Source organism: Salvelinus alpinus, chromosome 34 (genome assembly GCF_045679555.1).
Source record: "Salvelinus alpinus chromosome 34, SLU_Salpinus.1, whole genome shotgun sequence".
Taxonomy (NCBI): domain Eukaryota; kingdom Metazoa; phylum Chordata; class Actinopteri; order Salmoniformes; family Salmonidae; genus Salvelinus; species Salvelinus alpinus.
In genome coordinates, this window is record NC_092119.1 from 15,697,914 (window position 1) to 15,713,332 (window position 15,419).

General features: G+C 43.8%; 1 protein-coding gene across 3 annotated transcripts in view; it reads left to right on the forward strand.

The window, feature by feature from the left end:
- Positions 1-15,419, forward strand: part of LOC139563596 (nesprin-1-like) — a 160,868-nt gene that overhangs the window by 50,050 nt on the left and 95,399 nt on the right. For all 3 annotated transcript variants that reach the window (XM_071382386.1, XM_071382387.1, XM_071382389.1), the window contains 19 exons: positions 313-477; positions 715-827; positions 1,276-1,444; positions 1,679-1,775; positions 2,282-2,484; positions 2,815-2,979; positions 3,250-3,402; positions 3,678-3,821; positions 4,043-4,210; positions 4,933-5,091; positions 5,333-5,497; positions 5,723-5,857; positions 6,116-6,274; positions 10,009-10,217; positions 10,450-10,558; positions 11,535-11,699; positions 12,348-12,515; positions 13,277-13,453; positions 14,275-14,415. In XM_071382386.1, the coding sequence (XP_071238487.1) occupies positions 313-477; positions 715-827; positions 1,276-1,444; positions 1,679-1,775; positions 2,282-2,484; positions 2,815-2,979; positions 3,250-3,402; positions 3,678-3,821; positions 4,043-4,210; positions 4,933-5,091; positions 5,333-5,497; positions 5,723-5,857; positions 6,116-6,274; positions 10,009-10,217; positions 10,450-10,558; positions 11,535-11,699; positions 12,348-12,515; positions 13,277-13,453; positions 14,275-14,415 (2,964 nt within the window). The remainder of the gene's footprint in view (positions 1-312; positions 478-714; positions 828-1,275; positions 1,445-1,678; positions 1,776-2,281; positions 2,485-2,814; positions 2,980-3,249; positions 3,403-3,677; positions 3,822-4,042; positions 4,211-4,932; positions 5,092-5,332; positions 5,498-5,722; positions 5,858-6,115; positions 6,275-10,008; positions 10,218-10,449; positions 10,559-11,534; positions 11,700-12,347; positions 12,516-13,276; positions 13,454-14,274; positions 14,416-15,419) is intronic.

A 15,419-nucleotide genomic window follows, 5' to 3' on the forward strand; every position in this document is an offset into this window, starting at 1 on the left:
TAGGCATAAGTGTTCGTAGTGTGGTTAAGGTTAGGTTTAAAATCAGATTTGATGACTTTGTGACTGTGCCAGGTAGTGACCACTCTGCAGAGCTGCCTCCACCGCTAGATTCATGACAATGAATGCCAACCTGCCTCTTGGATTGGGGACCTGAAGAAGACCTGAGTGGTTGAAACAAATGTGTCACTAATAAACCACATGGAAGCATAGATTGCAGTGTGCAGAGTCTCTTTTCCCCCAATTTTTCTGAATTAATTTTGATATCCAGCACCTGCTCAAAGACTTAGGATATGTAATATATACCTATACTAGCTCCTGGACTGGCACATCCATCTGGATAAGTCGTTGCCTGTCCCCCTGGGGGTGATCGGAGCCTTGCTGCATCGAGCTGAGATCGCCCTGAGAGAGGAGATTCCCATCCAACAAGCTCATGAAGAGACAGCCAATGTGATCCAGAGGAAGCTGGAACAGCACAAGGTATTTAACAAGAGCAGATCCAGTAATCCATATGGGTGTAAAACTATCCTTGGGTAGGCCTAGTAAGAAGATACTGCAAATCCCACAATTTGTAATTTTGTTGATCAAATAAAAAAAGCTAACAACTGACTATTTTATATTTGATGCACCAGAGTCTAAATGAGAACTCACATTGTTTGTTATCTACTGTGTATGTGCACGTGTCTGACTGTGGATATGGGCATTTGTGTGTTGCAGGAGATCCTGAAGAACTTGGAGTCCCACAAACAGACGTTCCAGCAGATCCACCGAGACAGATCAGTAAACGGGGTCCCTGTCCCCCCCGAACAGCTCCAAGACATGGCCGAAAGGTCAGTCCTACATCAGTCAACTCTATCTCAGTGTTTACACTAATGTCTGGACAATTTTAGCCTGATCCCAGATATGTTTGTGCTGTACGCCAAATCCTATGGTCGTTGACTTGACAAACATAAGTTGACAAGACAGCACAAACATATCTGGGATAAATATGACATGAACTATGACATAAATATGACATACAATTTTTTGTCTCCGTGTGTAGTTTGAAGGAAGTTGCTAACTAGCGTTAGCGTGCTAGGAGATACCATAGCCTTCCAGTCATTGTGCTAATGCTAGTTAGAATTGGCTCGCGTAATTAACTCTTATCTTCCTTCATACTGGTTGCAGAGACATAAAAATGGTATCCATTTGTTCATCTGACTTCATTGACAAAATCCCAAAGTATCCCTTTAAATAAGATGGATATTGATCAGTTTGATCTTCAACTTTTTACAACAGATTCAATTACGTGTCCACATCATCTTATGCCCACCTGATCAAACTGGAATTCTGGGAGATCAAGTACCGTCTGATGGCGTTTCTCATCCTGGCTGAGTCTAAGCTCAAGTCCTGGATCATCAAATATGGCCGCCGTGACTCTGTGGAACTACTGCTACAGAGCTACATTGTGAGTTGACCTATTCATTCGTTGCTACTGGTTTGAGGTAGCCAGGTGGTCCAGATCAGTTTGGCGTGACAATGACCATAGGAGCTGGCAAGACAGCACAAACAGATCTGGGACCACCAAGCTAAGTTTGTGGACTTAGACAGCGTACATTTCTGTCCATAACATTTCCATGGATATTGTTCCAATTCTATCCTCATGATAATTCCATGCTAATCTCACCATCATTCCCAACAGACCTTCATCGAGGGACACATGTTCTTCGAACAGTATGAGACAACATTTAAGGCACTCAGGCAATCTGCAGATGTCTACGTCAAGTCTGGTGGTTCATGTAAGATTGTTTTTCTTTTCCGTGTTTTATCTCAGATGTAATTTGATTGATTGTATTGTCTGTCAGAGAGGGCACACATACAGAAATAACTGTTGATTTGATATTCTAGGCATTAAGATCTTTAAGAAAGGTGTCTAGATTAACTTGGTACTGATGAACAATAGGTAACATGGTGTCCACACTAGCCTTCGATTGACTGTGCACTAGTAGTTCACTGGTCTGACAAAAAATCCAAGAAATCTGATAACATCACAGTGCCTGTCTGTTCACTAAATACTCTATATTCCTCCTCAAAGACAATTACCTGTAAGTAGGTCTTTGAATGTGAAACACTGCAAATGAAAATTCCTTACTGTCTTGATTTATGTATTCAAGGGTCTCGAAACTTCACTGTACTGGGCTCTTTTAATAAGATCTTGAGTAATTTAGGAGGTGACCCAGTAAACCACAAAAAAAATGATATGTCATGTTGAAGAGAGACCTAATTTCATGATGTTTCTTTCCAGCTGAGGAAGCGGAGGGTGTGGGTAAGTTCCTGTCGGATGCGTCGGCCCAGTGGAGGAACCTGTCGGTGGAGGTGCGTAGCGTCCGTAGCATGCTGGAGGAGGTCATCTCTAACTGGGAGAAGTACAGCAGTACGGTGGCCGGACTGCAGGCCTGGCTGGAGGACGCAGAGCAGATGCTCAACCAGTCAGAGAATGACAAACGGGTGAGCATGAGGCTAAACGTATCGGGAAGAACAAAACATATCTTTATTCCATGTCAACAGCTGATGTTTTGACCATTGTGGGCATGGAATAAAGATAATCTCAGTTTACATTTTCACCTCCCTTTCCCTTCTTCTTATTGGATTGATGTGCTCTATGGGACATCATTTCCTGTGAAGCGCTGAGCCTACATACTCTTCCTTACTGTGTAGACACCTACTACGTCATCAAAGCTGACTGTTGACCCCTTTAAATAATCTTCTACGCTTACAAACTGTTGCTATCAATTGTGTAGAGTTTGAGTTTTTCTCTTCTTTCGCCTTCCCCCCCAGGACTTCTTCCGGAACCTTCCTCACTGGATCCAGCAGCACCTGGACATGAACGATGCAGGGAACTTCCTGATTGAGACGTGCGATGAGACCGTCTCCAGAGACTTGAAGCAGCAGCTGCTCATTCTCAACGGGAGGTGGAGGGAGCTGTTTGTTAAAGTCAAACATGTAAATTAGTTTAAAATCTCCTGTTTTCTGCACACCTAGATTATGATTATTAAGAAGCATCCCACACGATTGGCCCTGAAACATGGCTGTGGACTCCTAGATACCATAGGAGCCTACAGCCATGCCTCAGGGCTAACCACTAGATACAATTCTTAGGCTGTGAAACTCGGGTGTCATAAAATATCTCTGCATCACTTTATAAGCACAGCTCAAATCATAAAGAAAAGCTTGTCATCATTATTATTCCCTGCTCATCTGTTTCCATGGCAGTATGCTAGAGTGGACGAGGTGGACAAGTGGAAGCAGGACTATCAGGACTGTATCGCTACTCTCAAAACCTTCATGGATGCAACCAACGACAAGATGACTGCCCCTGTCCAAGTGTCCTTCCTGAACGTCAGGACATTCGTTCAAGATGTTGAGGTACAGAACGTACACAGTGCTTTTCTATCAAACTTGAAGGAATTCTCAATAAAGTGTTCAGCTTGGCTCACAGTGTTACGATGTCTATCAATCACATATTCACAAAGCATATCAGAATAGAGGTGCTGCTCTACAATCAGGTCCTCCCTGTCATTTGATTCACAAAACTGATCCTAGATCAGCAGCTACTCTGAGACGGCTTTATGAATATGGGCCTTGGTAAAAGTAAGGAAAAGAGTACCCATGTTTGATCTATATTCACTACATCCTTCCAGGACATCAAGAACAAGGTCCCGGCCATGGAGGCAGCCTGTAAGACAGCCAGCCGGACCGCCCAGCTGCTGATCAAAGACACGCCCGCGGAGGAGGTCTCTACCATGCTGGCTGTCATGGCTTCTATCAAGGAGGAGATGAGCAAGGTGACCATCCATCTCCATCTCACCTGTTCCTGTTTGAATTCTTAGGTTGAAAGTTGGGTAAAAAGAAAAGAAAAGACAATGCCCATATGTTGATGACTTTTTGCAAATCCTATCAGTTTTCCACGTCATCACATTGTCTTTCTGACCAGCCGTCTTTAGTATAGTCCTCTCCAGATGGCATTACCCCCATGACCTCCTCCCCCCTGTCCTCCTCCCATCAGATTAAGGAGCGGTCCCTGCCGCTGCTACGGGATGCCCAGTCCCTGCTGCCTGCTCTGGAGGAGATGGAGAAGAACATCACAGGGTTCTACCAGGCCCTGGAGAAGGCCAGCCGCATCACCTGCTCCAGGGACTCGGAGGCCCACGGGGACTTCAAACAGAAATGCCAGGTGACAAATTACATCACACATTCTTATCCAGAGTTACTTACAATCAGTGTATTCAACTAAACACAGGTTGGTCAGGGGTTGAATGTAACGAGAGAGGAAACTGCATGGAGGATGGTTAGAGTTTGGATTTGGTTGAGTTACTGTTACTTGCCTTTCATACTACAATATTAGACGGACTTGTTCTATTGTAGATACATTTTATACATGAATCATCTACAGGTAGTAACTGTGAAGTTATGTTTTAATTGAACGTCATGCTGCTTAGTTGACCCATTATGTCATTATTAGCAGTGTTTGACTTGGGTAGCTCACCGAAGCTGAAAACTGGCACCTCAAATGTTCTACTGCTTGAGCTCCTGTTCCTCTTATAGAATATTTGCTCAAAAGTATTGTGGAGATCCTGCTCCTAAATATAAACAGTACCAGCACCCAAAACTAGAATCAGAACCTATTTCAGTCCAAGTCAAGAATTGAACATTTTAGTCATTTAGCAGACACTCATATCTAGAGCAACTTACAGGAGCAATTAGGGTTAAGTGCCTTGCTCAAGAGCACACCTGCAGATTTTTCACCTGGTCGGCTCTGGGATTCAAACCAGCAACCTTTTGGTTACTGGCCCAAAGGTCTCAACTGCTACCTGCCTAACGCTAGGCTACCTGCCCCCACACTGATTATTAGTAACACAATGTCTCTTCACACTTCACTGCCTCTTCTTTCTCCAGGAGCTGGTGACCTTCACCCAGAGCTGTAAGAAATGTCTGACTGTGATAGAGAATAACCATCAGAGTGTCCAGAGAACCCTGGACAGCACTAAGACCCTACAGCACCTGGACATGGCCCTGCTGCAGAAGAGAGCCGCCGACCTCCAGGCCTCCTCACAGGTACAGTACCATAACACAACACTTAATGGGTTGTGTGTAACAGTTTGATAGAGTAAATGATTGAAGGAGAGAACATCAATCAATCAATCAATCATGGGGCTTTGATAGAGGATAATAATGTGAAGAAGACAGAATGATGTAGCTGCCTTCTAGCGCATGTTCAGTTCAGATCAATTCTAAATAACTTGTGTGATGGGTGATGAGAATTGCTTGTGAGTATGTCTGTATTTGTGTATCACAGGCAATGATCGAGGAGTCTACTGAGTGGAGGAATCATGTGGAGGTCAACAGCAGCTTAATGAAGAGGTTTGATGAGTCCCGTGGCGAGCTGGAGAAGGTGCTGAAAGTCGCTCAGGCTTTTCTAAATGAGAGAGGCAACCCAGAAGACCTGCTAAAAAAACACACGGTAAGAGCAAGAGCTTGCGTCATGGCTAGGACCATAGATTTAGACTGTATTTTATCTGGACAAACCAGATCTGACAATGACCATAGGACTTGGCTGTGTAGCACAACAGATCTGGACCAGGCTAGTCTGGACTGGGGATTCAGTAGAGAAGCACAAGGGGAGGAGGTGTGGAGTCATGTGGACATTGTGAGAATCTCAGTGAGACATCTCTGTCAATGTTTGCAGGAGTTCTTTGGGCAGCTGGACCGGCAGGTCCTCGATGCGTTCCTGAAGGCCTGTGATGAACTGACAGACATAGTGCCTAAGGAGGAGCAGCAGAGTCAGCAGGAGACAGTCAGGAAACTGCACAAACACTGGAAGGTTAGTGCCATGTTGACAGAAAGGTATGGTACTAGCATAATCATTCAAAGCCTGCAAATGTAGAAATATTCTATTTTCACAGTTCCAAGATCCAAGTATTCTTATCACATTCCCCTTCAATGTCTTGTGCACTTTGTCGGTCCTGAATAGTCATATGACTGTCACATCTTGTTTTTATCGTATAGTAATATAATATTTTCAGGTTAAGAGTGAGACTGAAAGAGTTCCTAACTCCCTCTCTCCTTCCCCCTCTCTCAGGATGTCCAGACAGAGGCTCCCTACCACCTGCTGCATCTGAAGGTAGAGGTGGAACGGAGCAAGCTAATGGTCTCCATGCAGGAGTGTCAGTCAGAGCTGACCAGAGAGAACAGACACCTGGCTGGCATGGGGAGTGAGAGGCTGATCAAGGAACACAGGGTGAGACTAGCTGTGTCAGGTTGATGGCTGTGGTCTCTATTCTGAACGGATAGGATTAATGGCTGTGGTATCTATCCTGATCTGATAGGAGCGATGGCTGTGGTCTCTATCCTGAACGGATAGGAGCGATGGCTGTGGTCTCTATCCTGAACGGATAGGAGCGATGGCTGTGGTCTCTATCCTGAACGGATAGGAGCGATGGCTGTGGTCTCTATCCTGAACGGATAGGAATGATGGCTGTGGTCTCTATCCTGAACTGATAGGAGTGATGGCTGTGGTCTCTACCCTGATCTGATAGGATTAATGGCTGTGGTCTCTATCCTGAACTGATAGGAGTGATGGCTGTGGTCTCTATCCTGATCTGACAGAAGTGATGGCTGTGGTCTCTATCCTGATCTGACAGAAGTGATGGCTGTAGTCTCTATTGGTTATTCCATGGTGCAACTGAGTTTACTTTGCCATGATCACATGATCTAGCCCAGTGGTTCCCGCATTTTTTATAGTCCCGTACCCCTTCAAACATTCAACCTCCAGCTGCGTACCCCCTCTAGCACCAGGGTTACTACCAGGGTAGTAACAAAAAGCAGAAATAGAGATAAAATTAATCACTAACCTTTGATGATCTTCATCAGATGACACTCATAGGACTTCATGTTACACAATACATGTATGTTTTGTTCGGTAAAGTTCATATTTATAGCCAAAAATCTGAGTTTAGGCGGGATGCTACTGTCTCACTTGGCCAAAACCAGAGAAAATGCAGAGCGCCAAATTCAAATAAATTACTATAAAAATCGAACTTTCATTAAATCACAAATGAAAGATACCAAATTAAAGCTACACTTGTTGTGAATCCAGCCAACATGTCAGAATTCAAATAGTAATCGCTTTTCGGTGAAAGCAAACAATGCTATTATGAGGATAGCAACAGAGTAAATAAAGAAAGAGAAGCATATTTCAACCCTGCAGGCGCGACACAAAACGCAGAAATAAAAATATAACTCATGCCTTACCTTTGACGAGCTTCTGTTGTTGGCACTCCAATATGTCCCATAAACATCACAAATGGTCCTTTTGTTCGATTAATTCCGTCGATATATATCCAAAATGTCCATTTATTTGGCGCGTTTGATCCAGAAAAACACCGGTTCCAACTAGTGCAACTTTATGATCAGTAAAGAAAACTTTAAACTTGTCTCTCAATTTAAAAAAACGTGTAAATACTTTCCCCCTTGATAACCAGCACACTTCTGTATGTTGTAAAAGCGTTACATGTCACTGCCCATATCATTGCATAGTGCAGAAATTACACGATAGTTCAGGGGCCTTGCTTTAACAAAGTTAACCATTGTCACTGTAGTGTCCAAGCAGTCAGGCATTCCCTTGGCAGCAAGAGCCTCTCGGTGGATGCTGCAATGTACCCAAGTGGCGTCGGAAGCAACTGCTTGCACGCGCGTTACCACTCCACTATGTCTCCCTGTCATGGCTTTTGCACCATCAGTACAGATACCAACACATATTGACCACCAAAGTCCATTTGAAAAATATCCTCTCCTGTTGTCCTGGTTTCCAGTGGTTTGCAGAAGAGGATGTATTCCTTAATTGACCCTCCATAAACGTAACAGACATGTACCAGGAGCTGTGCCAGGCCCGCCACGTCTGTTGACTCATCCAGCTGTAACACATAGAATTCACTGGCTTGCATGCGAAACAGTAATTGTTTCAAAACATCTCCTGCCATGTCACTGATGCGTCGTGAAACAGTGTTGTTTGATGAAGGCAAAGTCTGTATAGTTTTGGGCCTTTTCCCCCAGCATTGTCCCAGCCATATCCACGGCAGCAGGAAGAATTAAGTCATCCATAATAGTATGGGGATTGCCTGTCGCAGCCACTCGGTAGCTCACCATATAAGACACTTCCAGCCCCTTCTTATTAATGGTATCTGTTGCTTTTATACATGTCTTACTACTTGAAAATCGTCTTAATTCTCGCTCAAAAAACTCCTGTGGCTTATTTTTAAAATGGGCATGCTTTGTTTCTAAATGTCTGCGCAAGAGTGAAGGTTTCACCGAGTTGTGAGATATTTGCACATATAACACACTGTGGCTGAGGAACGGCACTACTCCCAATATAAATGAACCCCAACTCAATGTAGGTCTCATCATATTTTCCCCTTTTCGATGGTCCAATGTCCCTGTCTGTTGTTCTGTGCTTTTCTTAAGTCTAGGCGTCCCACTAGCGGGACAACTTCCGGTGAAACTGGAGGGCACGCAATTCAAATAAATAATCATAAAAAGTATGGATATTAAACATTTAGGTACATATAAGTGTCTTATATCGGTTGAAAGCTTCAATTCTTGTTTGTCTAACTGCACTGACCGATTTACAGTAGCTATTACAGCGAAAACATGCCATGTGATTGTTTTTGAGGACGGCGCCCCACATCAAAATATTTTTCAACCGGCTCAGGTTTCATAAATTCACAAATAGCGATTAAATATTCCCTTACTTTTTGAAAATCTTCCTCTGATTTGTCATCCAAAGGGTCCCAGCTATAACATGTAGTGTTGTTTTGTTAGATAAAATCCGTCTTTATATCCCAAAAAGTCAGTTTAGTTAGCGCAATCGATTTGAGTAATCCACTCGTTCAACATGCAGAGAAAGGAATCCGAAAATCTACCCCTAAACTTTGTTTCAACAAGTCAAAATAAGTTTCTATTTACTCCTCAGATACCGTAAAATGTAATCAAACTATAATATTTCTTACGGAAAGAAGTATGTTCAATAAGAAACCGATTTTAGCAGGTGCGTCCTGTCTTCATGGCGCGCGCAAACACGAATTTCCAAGACTGTGTCCCTGTACTAAAACTGATATTTCTTATTCGTTTTGGAAGTTACAAGCCTGAAACCTTGAACATAGACTGCTGACACCCTGTGGAAGCCATAGGAATTGCATCCTGGGAGCTAATTTTCAGTATGCCCTTATACTTGCCATTGCAAGAGCATGGTTTCTCAACAAAACAAAAAAAATCAAGTTGTTTTTTCTTTGGATTTCCTCCTACCATATCTATTGTGTTATATTCTCCTACATTATTTTAACATTTCTACAAACGTCAACGTGTTTTCTTTCCAATGGTACCAATTATATGCATACCCTGGCTACAGGGCCTGGGCAACAGGCAGTTTACTTTGGGCACGTCATTCAGGCGGAAATTAAGAAAAAAGGGGCCTAGCTCTTCGGCTGCATCAGATTCACAACTGTTAGTGTCCATGCTAGCTGGGCTAACAACAAATGTATAATTACTGATGCTAGCATTGGGTGTGCTCGTGGAAGCAGAGCAACTTGTGTCGTCGACAGGTTCAGGTGTAGTACTGCTGGTAGTAGCAGTACTACCAGTAGGGCTGGTATGTGTCTCTATGGAAGCGGGCCTTACTAAATGTGAAGATAACATTAAAAAAATAAAATAAAATGTGAATCACAGATTTATTTGGCGTACTCCCGACAGCATTGCGTGTACCCCTGGGGGTACGTGTACCCCAGTTTGGGAATACCTGATCTCATATCAGGCTCATATCAGGTAGTGAATGTGTGGGGACCCCTAGCCTGGTACTATGACAGTCACTGTGCTGGTCCGCAGTGCATATTTCAGAAAAGCAATTAGATTAATTTAGCACTTGATGTCTCCCTGTGAGAGAGTTTGTCACATGAACGATGTACCTTTACCGTCCTGCAGGACTTCTTCAGGGAGAAGGGTCCTCAGTCTCTGTGTGAGAAGAAACTACAACTGATGGAGGAACTGTGTCAGAAGCTTCCGGACAGCAACCCAGCCCACCAGACCCTGGACAGCTCTAAGAAGGCCTACTCTGAGCTCTGGGAGGAGATAGACAGCACCCATCACAATCTGATGCAGCACCCTGATAAGTGGGAGGAGTTTAACACCAGGTAACAAGGCCTCACGATTGATAGTGATTCAAGACTGTCACAATCATGATTTGTATCATTGTTATCATAACATATCGTTTTGTTTTTTGTAACATTTTGTTTTTGGACCTTTTCTTAGTCACTCACTATCCACATTGATGCACTGACTAATGACAAACCACCAATCCTTTTTAACCTAATGAAACCTGAAATATTAGACAGTATGATCATACTTTGCCCATGTTCATCTCAGGTTCTCCGAGTTGTCAGCCTGGCTTTCGTCTAAAGAGAGCCAACTCAGACTGCTCAGGAACAGAGCCAACGACCCCAGCAAGCACGGACAGGTCAAGGCCACCATAACAGTAAGTATGATGGGAATCCCTCATGCTCTATGTGTTAGACAAGGCAGAGATTTCACAGACCTATCCTCGTATCCATACTGTATGTCCTGAAGGCAGATATCATTGACCTAGCCTCGTATCTATACTGTATGTCCTGAAGGCAGATATCACTGATCTAGCCTCGTATCTATACTGTATGTCCTGAAGCCAACTGTCATTGATCTAGCCTCGTATCTATACTGTATGTCCTGAAGCCAACTGTCATTGACCTAGCCTCGTATCCATACTGTATGTCCTGAAGGCAGATATCACTGATCTAGCCTCGTATCTATACTGTATGTCCTGAAGCCAACTGTCATTGATCTAGCCTCGTATCTATACTGTATGTCCTGAAGCCAACTGTCATTGATCTAGCCTCGTATCTATACTGTATGTCCTGAAGCCAACTGTCATTGATCTAGCCTCGTATCCATACTGTATGTCCTGAAGGCAGATATCATTGATCTAGCCTCGTATCTATACTGTATGTCCTGAAGCCAACTGTCATTGATCTAGCCTCGTATCCATACTGTATGTCCTGAAGCCAACTGTCATTGATCTAGCCTCGTATCTATACTGTATGTCCTGAAGCCAACTGTCATTGATCTAGCCTCGTATCTATACTGTATGTCCTGAAGGCAGCTATCACTGATCTAGCCTCGTATCCATACTGTATGTCCTGAAGGCAGCTATCACTGATCTAGCCTCGTATCCATACTGTATGTCCTAAAGGCAGCTATCGTCGCCATACAGCATACATGTCATGGTTCTCCAGTAAATCACTGGAGCAATATAGAGTTTATGTGCCATTGGTCTGCACCTTGTTAACCCACAGCTCTTACTTTATGGTGCATGGCAACAATAGAGTTGTCTTCAGTACATACAACATGGATTCGAGGCTATCACAGACCTAGGTAAACTTGATAACCTATGCCACTTCCCGCTCTCCCCTCTCCAGGAGCTGAGGAACGATGCAGAGCTGCAGGAGGGGAATCTGGGCTGGCTGAAGTCCCGGCTGGCTGTGCTGATAGAGATCTGCTCCGAGACGGATGCACAGAGTCAGGCTGGGGCAATCAATAAACTTTCCACCAACTTCAAGGGCCTCCTCTCCTATCTCACTGAGGTAAGCAAAGACTGGGACTGCAGCTGACACTGTGCTCCTCCCAAATATATTTGTGTGTTGTAGGGGAGGGCTGAGAGCAGAGCAGAAGACACATTTCCGATCAACATAATATGGTCAATCAAGATGATAAAAGTGTTTGAAATAAGCCAGCGAGCACTGAAGCATACTGTCATTCTTACATGCTCACCAGGACAGAAGAACGGAGGACGGAAGAATCACAGCATTAGATGGCTAGCCTGGGTGCCAGTCTTTTCTGCTCTCTTGTACCCACAATGCCACACTCCCTCTGTCTTTGGATTGTCAGTTCACTGTTATGTCTCTTCAGGGTGATGTTAGGGTCGATGGTATATCTTATCACTGAGTGAGGCCGTATCATTTTCCACTGTGTTTTCTTCCTGTCTGAAAAAGCCATTCGTTGTAAACTAGTTGGTTTTAACAATAAAATATAGATTTATGAAGCAACCTTCATAAATCAATTGTCCTGCCAAGAGGTCATTGTCGTACCAAGAGTTAAAGAACAGTATTCATATTCAGTTGGTTCCAGTGTACCTTGGTTTGAAAACGGTGGTGATAGCGTTTCCTTTTTTTCTATATTGTTTTTGAGAGTTGAAGAATGTAATTTCTTTCCTCTGTGTTCTTGTCTCCCAGTCTGAGAAGGTGGTGCTGGCGGTGGGGGACTGTGTGCAGTTCAGGGAGGAGGTGCGTGGTACACTGGATGAGCTGGTGCAGGGTCAGCAGGAGGTACACCTGGAGGTGACCAGGATACTGGACTCTGAGACCGTCAGGGAGGCCCAGCAATTGCTCCAGGTTCACCAGGTAAGTCGGACTGGAGAGGAACTGTTCGGCATCTGACTGTATGGCGCTACAGAGGGTAGTGCGTACGGCCCAGTACATCACTGGGGCCAAGCTTCCTGCCATGCAGGACATCTATACTAGGCTGTGTCAGAGGAAGGCCCAAACATTTTTCAAAGACTCCAGTCACCCAAGTCATAGACTGTTCTCTCTGCTACCACACGGCAAGCGATACCGGAGATCCAAGTCTTGGACCTAAAGGCTCCTTAACAGTTTCTACCCCCAAGCCATAAAACTGCTGAACAATTAATCAAATGGCCACCCGGACTATTTACATTGACCCCTCCCTTTTGTTTTTACACTGCTGCTACTCGCTGTTTATAATCTATGTGTAGTCACTTTACAAATTACCTCGACTAACCTGTACCCCCTCTATATAGCCTGACTAACCTGTACCCCCGCACATTGACTCGGTACCGGTACCCCCTCTATATATCCTCGCTATTGTTATGTAATTTTATTGTGTCATTTTTTAAATGTTGATGAGATTGAACTATTCTCAAAGGTTTCTGCAATGTTAAATAATTGAGTTGAGGCAACAAACATTGATATGGAGCTTTATATTGTATTCATGAAAGAAAATTATGCTTTTTGTGGTTGTAAAAAAAATTATATATATATGTATAACGTCATAATGAACAGTCAAAAAGTAATACACTATATGATGTTTACAGCCTTTAAATGAGATCCAAACACGTTGATTGTCTCCTCTCTCCTGCCTGCAGCAACAGCTGAAGCGTCTGCGTATGAAGAGGAAGGATGTGCAGCAGCAGATCACTAGGGGCCATCAGCTACAGGCTGAGGAGGGGCTGGGGGAGACCTTACAGCAGGACCTACAGAGTCTGGAGACAACACTCAGCAATATGGACCACACCATGGACTCACAGGAGCAGGAGTTAGAGGTGAGCTCTCTCACCAGACTGTACCTTCTGGGGGTATTGGAAATCCTCTTGCTCTTGTTCCAGGGCTTTAGTGTCAGTTTCCTAGACACAGATTAAGGCCAGTCCTGGACAAAAAATGTATGTTAAATTAGATTCTGTATTTAAGATGGTTCATAGTCCAGGACTAGGCTTAATATGTGTCAGGGAAATCGTCCCATTAGGTGCTGTCTTTTGTTGTGGTCTTTGTAGTGTGCGTTACAAAGCTGACCTGTCTAAGATGAAGATGTAACAGTACAGACCATATCAAGGTGTTGATCTGTGTACTGAATGTCCCCATGTGTTCCTCTGTGTATTGGCTGTGTACTGTATGTCCCCATGTGTTCGTTTGTGTATTATTTGTGTACTGCATGTCACCATGTGTTCCTCTGTGCATTGTCTGTGTACTGAATGTCCCCATGTGTTCCTCTGTGTATTGTCTGTGTACTGAATGTCCCCATGTGTTCCTCTGTGTATTGTCTGTGTACTCAATGTCCCCATGTGTTCCTCTGTGTATTATCTGTGTACTGAATGTCCCCATGTGTTCCTCTGTGTATTATCTGTGTACTCAATGTCCCCATGTGTTCCTCTGTGTATTATCTGTGTACTCAATGTCCCCATGTGTTCCTCTGTGTATTGTCTGTGTACTCAATGTCCCCATGTGTTCCTCTGTGTATTATCTGTGTACTCAATGTCCCCATTTGTCCACCTGTACATGTGTTTATTATCTGTGATCAATTATCTTTGTTTGTCCCCAGGTGTCATGGTATTAATCTGTGTATTGAATGTCCCCATTTGTCCCCCAGGTGACTCTGTCTGCGTGGCAGGAGTTTGACAGCCAGCAGAGGACAGTGCAGGAGTTTGTTACCAGGGCGCTCTCTGTCATAGACAGAGACCTGAACTTTAGCAGCCCAGAGAGCCTGGCTACTGAACTGGACCAGGCCAGGGTGAGTGAGGGGTGAATTTGGTGAACATGTTAGTGTGACAGTTGACACTTTTGAATGATAGTTGACAGTTAGCAGGGCTGTTGGAATCAGTCAATCAATCAATCAAATGTATTTATAAAGCCCTTTTTACATCAGCCAATGTCACAAAGTGCTATACAGAAAGCCAGCCTAAAACCCCAAACAGCAAGCAATGCAGATGTAGAAGCATGTAGAAGCACGGAATCCCATCCAGTGTTGGCAATTTAGCGTCTTTGTCTCTATATAGCGAGTTTTCAAACCCCTCCAGCGACTTTTATTGGTGAAAGAGTCTTGCGCCAAATTCCACTACTTTTCAGACTGCCTTTGGGGAGATTTGACTCTGTGGGTTTTTTGGGGGGGGTTTTCATAGCATTTAGTGACTTTTCCCACTGTCTGTGCAACAGAAGTCACAGTAATGGTGCACACACAGGCAGAGAACCCCAAGGGGAGAGGGAGTGTGGCGGGAGAGGGGGGCGAAAACATTACGTCGGGGACCGCAGCTCTGCCACAGCAAGGCAAATAGGTGCTGTGATGTTGTCGTGGCAACGGCAAAACGTAATCTGGGAATTTATAGCAACAAATCAAGGAGCCAATAGCAATATTATTATTTTATTTTATTTCACCTTTATTTAACTTCTCTTAGCCAAAAGTAAAAATGCAGAGCGCCAAATTCAAATAAATTACTATAAAAATCAAACTTTCATGAAATCACAAATGAAAGATACCAAATTAAAGCTACACTGGTTGTGAATTCAGCCAACATGTCAGAATTCAAATAGGCTTTTCGGCGAAAGCAAACGATGCTATTATCTGAGTTAGCACCATAGTAAACAAAGAGAGAGAAGCATATTTCAACCCTGCAGGCGTGACACAAAACACAGAAATAAAAATATAATTCATGCCTTACCTTTGATGAGCTTCTGTTGTTGGCACTCCAATATGTCCCATAAACATCACAAATGGTCCTTTTGTTCGATTAATTCCGT